The 8,696-nt window shown below is 57.3% G+C and overlaps 1 protein-coding gene across 1 annotated transcript; it reads right to left on the bottom strand.

The window, feature by feature from the left end:
- Positions 1 to 275: 275 nt before the first annotated feature.
- SDS (serine dehydratase) lies at positions 276 to 8,571 on the bottom strand. Its single transcript, XM_026514932.2, has 8 exons — positions 8,408 to 8,571; positions 5,469 to 5,623; positions 5,071 to 5,110; positions 4,689 to 4,828; positions 4,506 to 4,597; positions 3,573 to 3,800; positions 1,675 to 1,799; positions 276 to 954 (listed from the first exon to the last, which is right to left on the bottom strand). The coding sequence occupies exons 2-8, from the start codon at positions 5,619 to 5,621 to the stop codon at positions 746 to 748; spliced, it is 987 nt and encodes a 328-aa protein (XP_026370717.1). The 5' UTR covers positions 5,622 to 5,623; positions 8,408 to 8,571; the 3' UTR covers positions 276 to 745.
- Between the last annotated feature and the right edge of the window lie 125 nt (positions 8,572 to 8,696).

Here is an 8,696-nt window from a genome sequence, read left to right as displayed (position 1 = left end):
GTATCAGGCCTGTCAGAATGAGGCCAGCCTCATCTGCCTCAGGTTGGGGGCTGGTTCTGCCTCCAGTGGAGGCAACCCTTGCCCCAGCTCTTGCTCAGCTCCCTCCCTCCCTGGATCACAAGCCCAGCAGGGAGCAGGGTCCTGGCCCCCATGTCCATTGGGCTCCAGGGTTCCAGGAGGCAGGGTGCAGGGGTTAGGACTACAAGCAGGTAGGTGGTGGGGGGAGGAAGAGAGGCAGGGAGGCAGAGGGTGACAAAGGAGAAACTCAAAGGATCTTCATTTCATAAATACATTTTTTTCTTTTTCAATGAAAAAGTCTGCAAATAGAAAAATGCCTGGGGGGCGGGGCCAGGCCGCGCCTCCTGCGGGAGAGGACAGGTGGTTCTCAGTCCTGGACCAGGCCCTGTGCGCCTTCTAGGGAGGAGGCCCGTCCTACCGCAGTCCCCATCCCTCCCGCCCACCGGCGCCGGGGACCTGGTATGGGACACGTGGGCGGCCCTCACGGAGCCGCGGTGGCTAGGGACAGAGAGGCTCCGTTCACAGCCTTGCTGGCTGCCGAGCCGGTTCCACCTCGGAGCTGCAGCCCCTGGCACAGGGCCCATGCGACCAGGAAGGGAACCGGCTGGCCCGGGCCTCAGGCTCCCAGGAAGACACAAGAAGAATATTTACAGCGAGGTGCTGGATAAAACTCCAGCTCCCCCAGGGGTCCCCCTGGGAGGAGAGGCAGATGGGCAGGGAAGGGCCCTCACTTGGGCAACCCGTTCTTCATGCCCAGCTGTTCCTTGAGGGCCCGCAGCTGGCCCAGACTGATGTTGCTGCCCCCACAGACAATGACCACGAGGGAGGACAGCGGGGCCCGGAGCTTGCCCTCTCCCTGCAGCTTCTGAACCACGCGGCTGTACACGGCGGCAAGGGCTGCCCCACAGGCGGGCTCCACCAGGATCTTCTCGTCATCTGCGGAGGAGGGGGTGATGAGGGTGGGGTCTGGGTGCAGGGTTCAGGGGAACTGTCGGGCCATTGGGAAAGCCTGAGGACTCAGGCCCCGGGCCAAACCTCCCCTCACTACCCCAGGTCGACCTTTAAGTCCTGATCCACGGCCAGGTTTCATTATGAGGCTCGCACCGATAAAATGATTGTAACTGCCTGAGCGCGGTGTTGAGAAGGCTTGAGTCGTCATCTGAGCATGACGGCCATGGTTGATGAGCCGGACTGAGTGTTAGTGCAGGAGATTAAGTGGCAGTGTTAGTGGTTACCTTTGTGTGTGTGTGTGTGTGTGTGTGTGTGTGTGTGCGCACGCGCACATGCGTGCACACATGAGCGCACCATCCCTGTCCTAGGCTGAACCCAGGAGTCCAGCCTACTTACAGACCCATTTCTGAAGCCAACCCTGAGGCCCATACTTTCCTTTTTCACCCCGACTACGAGGAAGCTCAGAGCTCACATTTTAAACAGTTATTATTCCCTGCTGTCATGGTGGTCAGGCTTACTTCTTCACTTGTGGCTTTGGCCTTTCTATTTTTACTGCTGCACTGTATTATCTTTCATTAATGGGAAGTTCTAGGAAGGGATGGGAGATAGGACTGTGAAGAAAATTTACAGTGAATGGGATGTCTTAGGACAGCACGTGGACAGCCAGTTAAGTCCTGAACCAGCAGGTCCGGACTTGGCACATACCCACGAACTTCTCAATGGCAGCCACAGCCTCCTGGTCTGAGATGACTTCAGAGAAGATGGGGTGTTCCTGAAACAGCTTCAGGGCCTGAGCCCCCACGGTCTTCACGCACAGGGCCTTGGCCACACTGGGAGAGGTGGGGATGGAGAAGAGGATGGGAATGGGGGAAACAGGTGGGTAGAGGGAGGCAGACATTGGGAAGAGGAGGGATAGAAAGAGAAAGATGGATTTGAGAAGGAGGAAGGAAGCGGGGTCCGTGGGCAGGTGTAAAGCCCTGAAAGGTCCCAAGGGCTCCCTGACCAAGTGTTGTCTTCTAATAAGGCACAGAGGCTTGACTGGGGGTAAATAGCATATTGTGCTCAACACTGACTGAGGAACAAACGCCAGAGAGGCCCCCTTGTGGTTCCCCGAAAGGACTCCCAGTCCCTGCTGCAGGTTGTCCCCCTCCACCCACTTAACCCTCACTAAGCTGAGCACCACTCTGCCTGCCCAGGTCTTGCGCTGTCCTTCAGGGCTCAGGATTAAGGCCACCTCCTCCAAGGAGTCCTCCAGGGAGAGCACTCAGTCCCGTGGTTCCATGTGGAATTCTGAAAGGGTCCTCCCCCATGACACAGGCATAGTGACTATGTCTTGAGGAACTATTAGGTGCCAAGGATTTGGCAAGCATTATTTAATTCTCACAACTGTTTTGCTGTTCATTGGTTTGATTTTATGGGAGAGGAAACCAAGGCAGAGCGCGTGTGGGTCACTTGCCCAAAGTTATGTGCCTAGGGAGTGGTGGTGCAGGTACCTCAAGCAGGATCTATGTAATTCCAGGACCTGCACTCGTAGTCAGTGCGTTCACTCCCCCCACCTTCCCTGGAGTCATCATCGGTTCTATTCCCAGCTCACCCAGGAGCACCTGGGGCCTGAACCACCTTAGCCCTATGCCCAGTGTGTGGCTCACGGTAGGCACCCCACAATTATTTCCTCAGTCCCAACAGTGCAGGATCAGAGCCCAACATGGTAGCTCCTGGGTGCCAGTCTCAGGAATCCAGAATCCTGGACTCGGTCTTCCCTATCTGTGGTAAGGACTTGTCTACCCAATATCTATTGTAGCTGCACACGTGGAGACCCGTTAGGAAGACATTTCCCAGCCTCCCTTGCAGTTGTTGTGGCCGTGTGACTAAGTTCTGGCCAATGAGAGGTAAGTGGAAGTACAGTGTCTGTCTTTAAAGGGAGGGGGCATCACTTCTGCTCTCCCTTTCTCCTCCTGCCAGATGGAGTGTGTGTGTGATAGTCGGCACTTAAGCAGCAATTTTGGGCCATAAGGCTACATGATGATGATGATGAACAAACTCAAGGAACCTGCGCCCCCGACTTCATGGAGCCCCTGGACTGCCTACCTCTAGACGTTTTTTCATTTTATATGAGAAGAATCAAAGTTCAATCTGGGTTTAAGTCACTGTTATTTGGGGCTCCTGTATAATGTGCCAAACCTAATCCTAATTGCCATCTGTCAACAGTTCGGGGCTGGGATATGAAATGAACCCGAGGGAGCAGGGGCCGTGTTTATTCACCGCTTTGCCCCAGGATCAGCAGTGCTTGCACGTATTAGGGGCCCAGTAAATGGCTGGCAAATTAATGAGGTGTGTAAAACCCTGTCACAGGGCACTTGATAAATGCTTAATCTTGGACTCTTGGTGTGAGGAAGCATGATGTCCATGGTACTGAGTCAACGCTGACTCGGGTTCAGTCCCAGCAGTACCACTCAATGGCCGTGTGACTTTGGGCAAGTGACCAAAGCCTCAGTTTCCTCATCTGTAAAATGGGACTGACATGGGGGTGTGCCTCACAGCCAGCGCCAAGGTGGGCTTCCCAAGGCTGACGAACCCCCGACGGAGGCAGCCCCGCTGCTCACCTGGTGACCTGGGGCAGGGAGACGAGCTTGCCAGCGGTGGTAGCAGCGTGGAAGCTGTGGGCTCCATCAGTCTCCATGGCGATGATGGGCACATCCCCCCAGCCCACCTCCTGCAGCCCCTGGACCACTCCGCACAGCAGGCCCCCGCCACCCACCGACAGCGCAATGGCCCCTGGCTTTGTGCTCAGCATCTCCTTCAGCTCCTTCACGATGGACGTGTGGCCTTCCCTGGAGGGGGGGACAGGGGGCAGGTCAGGGCCGGGCTCCCTGGAGACCCCACGCAGGGGTCCCGGAGATGCCACTTGTCCTCATCCAGGCAGCTGATGGGCTCTGGGCTAGTTACCTCCGCCCCAGCTCCACCCCGATTTCCAGCTGTCAGCCTCTGCGTGTCTACCCAAGGGCTTCCTCTGGCCACTGGAGCTGCCTGCAGATGTGGCAGGAGATGACATCCCTGGAGAGCGGCCCTCCACCAATGTGGGGGTCCAGAATGGTGGCAGTGGGTGTCTAAGATCCCCAGCACCCTCTCCTGCACCTGGATCCCTCTGGTTTGGGGCCTCTGAGGGAGTAAGCTCCAGCTGCCCACCGCGGTTGCCCACGAGAGCCCTTTATCCGCTCCCTTCTGGCCTCGGCTCCCTTCCTCCTCTAATGCATCATCACCCAGGGAAAGTGCTTTCCCTGGAATCTTCATCTTGGGGTCAGCTTTCTGGGGACCTGGCTGCAGATCCCTGTGCATCTGAGCTCACACATTCACTCGCGGCCGCGGGGGATGGGTAGTGGCGCACGTGTGTGTGCACCTGCTGCCGAGCCTGACGGCGGGCACACACGTACAACAGCTGTGCACAGGGCTGTGACGACACGCATTGTGGCAGGGGCCCACCCAGTGGTGTAGGAGGTGGACACCCCCCGCGCCAGGGGACTCTGGGCTCCACGTACCAGATGAGGGGGTCGTCAAAGGGAGGAACATAGACCCATCCTGGGTTGTTCTTTGCCAGGGCCTTGGCCAGCTCGAAGGCCTCGTCCAACATCTGCAAGAACGCAGGGGAGGGGTGAGAGGCTGGGGGACCCTGTCCTGCTGCCAGGCGCCCTCCGCGGCCCCGGCCCTGGGTCGGTACTCACCTCCCCCACCACCTTGACTATGGCGCCTTCATTCTTGAGCCGCTCAATGGTGAGGGCAGGTGTGGTGCTGGGCACAACGATGGTGGCAGGGATGCCCAGCTTCCTGGCGGCATAGGCAGCTGCCATGCCTGCGTTGCCCGCTGTCAGGGACGGGGGTGGAAAGTGTGTCGGCACAGGAGGGCCTGGGAGCCCAACTGGGACTGCTCACCCCCAACCTTGGGGCTCTGAACACCTCCCTGAGTGACTGCTCACCTTCCCCCTGGAATTCCAAATTGGGGCTGCTGCAGATGTTTGTCATAGCTCGTTGCTAGGGAAACCAGGGCCCAGAGAGGTGGAGCACCTGGCCCAGGGACACACAGCAGGGGGCATGCAGGCCACTTACCGGAGGAGCAGACGAAATGTTCACAGCCTTGCTCAGCCCACTGTGGAGACAAGGCGGGAGGGTGAGGCCCACTTCCCAGTCTTCCCCTGGGCTCTCCCCTCCCACCTGGAGTGCTTCCCAGTGATTCCGAGATACACAGTACTGCCCTAGCCTCTCAGGTGACATCGCCCCTCCCCAAAAAGACTGGCTCAGGGAAGGGCAGGGGGAAGCAGGCAAATGATGGCTCGGATCAGGCCGTGAGGGGACTCTCCTGGGGGGGGGGGGCGCCCTTTCTGTAGAGGGAGTGCTAATAGCAGATCCTCAGGCATCGTGGGGGTCAGCACAGGACACTGGCCTTGCCCTGTTGAGGGGAAAGGACCCGCCACCGTCACTCAGGTGATGCAGAACCCATCCCGTACCATCTTGCAGAGGTGTCCGATGCCCCGGATCTTGAAGGAGCCTGACGGTTGGGCACTGTCCATCTTGAGGTAGACGCTCGTGCCTGCCACTTTGGACAGGGACATGCTGTCACGGATGGGGGTCTTGACGTGCAGGGGCTCTCCAGACATCATCGCTGGGAGGAAGGAAGGACACCCAGGTGGTCAGGAGAGCCGGCCGGGGTGCGAGCCGCTGCCACATAGCCTTCAGCGTGCCTGCGAGTAACCCCTCCCCTCGCTTCCCACGAGGCCGAGGAAAGAGCCCAGAAAAGGAGCATCCTGGAGACCCGAATTCAAATCTCAACTGAGCCACCTACTCACCAGGTGACATCACACAAGCAATCCCCCCTCAGCCTCAGCTGCCTCCTCTGTAAAATGGGGACCAGGACACCACAGACACACACACACCATGCTGGGAATCTGTGAGCATCAGAAATAACATTCAGACCTTGCACCTTTCAAGGGGAGCGAGATGGAGACGGATTTGCAGTTGCTGATTCGGAGTGAGTTTCAAGATGGTTCAGTGCTAACGGGGCAGGACAGCAGGTACAGTTTATTTGTGCAAAAACTCAGGGACACACACACAATCCACAAGCTTCTGCGTGCATAGAACATCTCAGGAAACACACAAGAAACTCGTTAGGACAAGGGGCTTCTGGGGAGAGCTGGCACTCGGCACCCCTTTTGTGCTGTTTGAATGTTTTAGCGTGTATAGGAATTATCTATTTAAATGCATGTATTTTTTTCATACTAACCTTTGGAAAACCCCATCCCCAGTTAGAGAAAGCTTTTTATAATCATTATTATATTATGTCATAATCGCTTCTAAAGTGATTACCATGTATCACCCGCTGTTTTAAGCTTTACAGATATTAATGCATTTAATCCTTTTAACAATCCAAGGAGGTGCGTTATTAGCCCATTCCCCTGATGGGGAACAAGTCTCAGATTGTGTTTCCCAGAACGGCCACCGCAAGCTCTTCCCATCCCACATGCATCTCTTTTGATGAGACTTTGATGCGTTTCTCAGTGAGAGGCAGGGTCTGTGCTTCCTGCCCTTGAACCCTGGAGGAGGGGGTGATCTGTGGCTGCCAGTGGAAGGGACACTCTGTGGCTTCCAAGCAGCACAGCGCTGGTGAATGTTTAACAACGGACTCTGCAAAGAAAAATCAAGCCCTGATTTGCCGTGTGTGCACTTCTGTGCTGTACCTTCACCAAGGCCACTTGCAAGCTCCCAACAAGATGTCATCGAGTGTGGAGCTGGGAAGAGACGGCCCAGTGTGCTCTCCAGAGCTGGTGTGAGCCGGCTCCGGCCCCGCCCCACGCCCAAGACGAGGTCTCAGAAGGGGACATAGCCTCCGGCTGGCTGTCTCTCTTGGGCAGCTCCGTCTCCAACCCCAGCTGCCGTGATGGGAGTAAGCCCAGGCCACACGCAGAGGCCACACTTGGATGCCCTACCTGACAGCGGATGGCCAGCATCACCTGTGGGACATGAGGGGTGACCTTGAGACATCACCAGCCACCATCACACTGCAGCCATCCGAGAGACCCCAGTGAGAACTGCCTGCGGAAACCGGTTAAGCCCCAGAGCCACGACAGACGACAGACGGCAATACAATGACTACTGTGGTTTTAGATCGCTACACCTTGGGGCAGTTCCTCACACAGCAATAAGGAGCAGAATCTTAATGTGACTTGCCCAAGGCCACACAGCTAGTGAGCTGGAGAGGCAGGATTGGAATTCAGACAGTCTGGCTCCAGAGCTAGGCTCTCTCCAGGACCTCGCGCGTGGCTCAGGCCTCCCTGTCTGGACTGACTCGGGGGGGATACAGAAGCTGACGTCACCCAGAGTCTGGTCACATACGTGCAGCCCCTTTTCCTCCTCTTCTCCTGGATTCTAACTTGGGCTGAGCCAGAATTTGATCAGCAGGTGGTTGGGTGAGTAGCCTATCTGGCGGCCCCCACCTCCTTCCCCATTCCAGAAGGCCAAGCAAGACTGGCTCTTTCTCCGCAGTCCCACCCTATTTCCAATGACCCCACCTGGGACGGCCCTAGCCCTAGGCCATCACCACTCCCAGATTGGGCTAGATTTGCCTGGGTAGGAAGAAAAGTGAGGAGTGGGGTTCCTGACCACCCCGCCAAACTTAGCACCCCCAAACAGGGATAGCTCATGTCTGTCTGAATTGACTAACATCCAGGGTCTGGGAGGGCGGCTCAAAGAGATACCATCTCTCCCCTGGATCTCTTGAACAAAAGCCAGGGATTGGAGGCACCGTATTACAGAGGCAACCCCATATCTGTTTGAATTAACTTTAATTAACCTCCTGGAGGTTATCCCTGAAACAGTGGCACCCCCGGTTCTGGCCGAGCGGACCTTGTGCACGTTGCCAAGCCCTGACCTCAGGGAGCTCTCCTGGTTGGGAGTGGGAGGCATCCCCCACAAGAGCCCTTTCGGGTAGATTTGGGAAGCTTCCTCCCCCACCAGTGTCTGCTGGCAGCATGGATGCTGTCAAGTGAGGGGCAGGGACACCCCTACAGGAGGGCACCACTCCCTCCAGCTGGAAGCTGTCTGCCTACCTGTACCCTCTCTGTCAGAAGTCACTGCCCCCTCACTTGGCTCATAGCAAGAGCTCAATAAAGACGGGCTATTGCTATATCGGGCTGGACATTTTAAGTGCGCGATCTCATTTCACCTTTACACCAGCTTTATGAGGAAGGGTCTGTTATTATTCCCATTTCAGAGAGGAGAAAACTGAGGCCCAGAGCTGGATGCTGACCCCAGCCAGTCTGGCTTCAAAGCATGGGTTTCTGTGCTCCACTGACTCTACCTCCCCCTCTTCCCCTGGAGCCCCCACCCCCACCCCCCCGCCCCTGGCCGCAGGCACTCCAGACTGGGGTGGGGCTGAGGAGGGGGTACTTACCTGCAAGGTGGTGGAGCTGGGCGGTCGGCACAGAGGGAGCAAACCGGGAAGGGATAGACTGGAGATGGTCTAGATGTATAGACTGAGTAGAGTCCTGGGCCAGATGGAGGGGAGAGGGACAAGTACAAGGTCTCCTGAATCGTCCCAGGGGCTACGGATCTGGGCCTTTGGTCCGGGGCTTTATTCCCAGGGCGCCTCCCGGCAGCCAATGGGGGGCCCAGGGCTGGCCACGCCCCCGCCCAGCCCCGCCCCCTGGCTCGCAGCCCGGGGGCTGCCAGGAGGAGAAGGG

Source organism: Ursus arctos, unplaced genomic scaffold (assembly GCF_023065955.2).
Source record: "Ursus arctos isolate Adak ecotype North America unplaced genomic scaffold, UrsArc2.0 scaffold_34, whole genome shotgun sequence".
Lineage (NCBI taxonomy): Eukaryota > Metazoa > Chordata > Mammalia > Carnivora > Ursidae > Ursus > Ursus arctos.
Note: the sequence above shows the minus strand (reverse complement) of the source record. Positions and strands in the feature narration are given on the sequence as shown.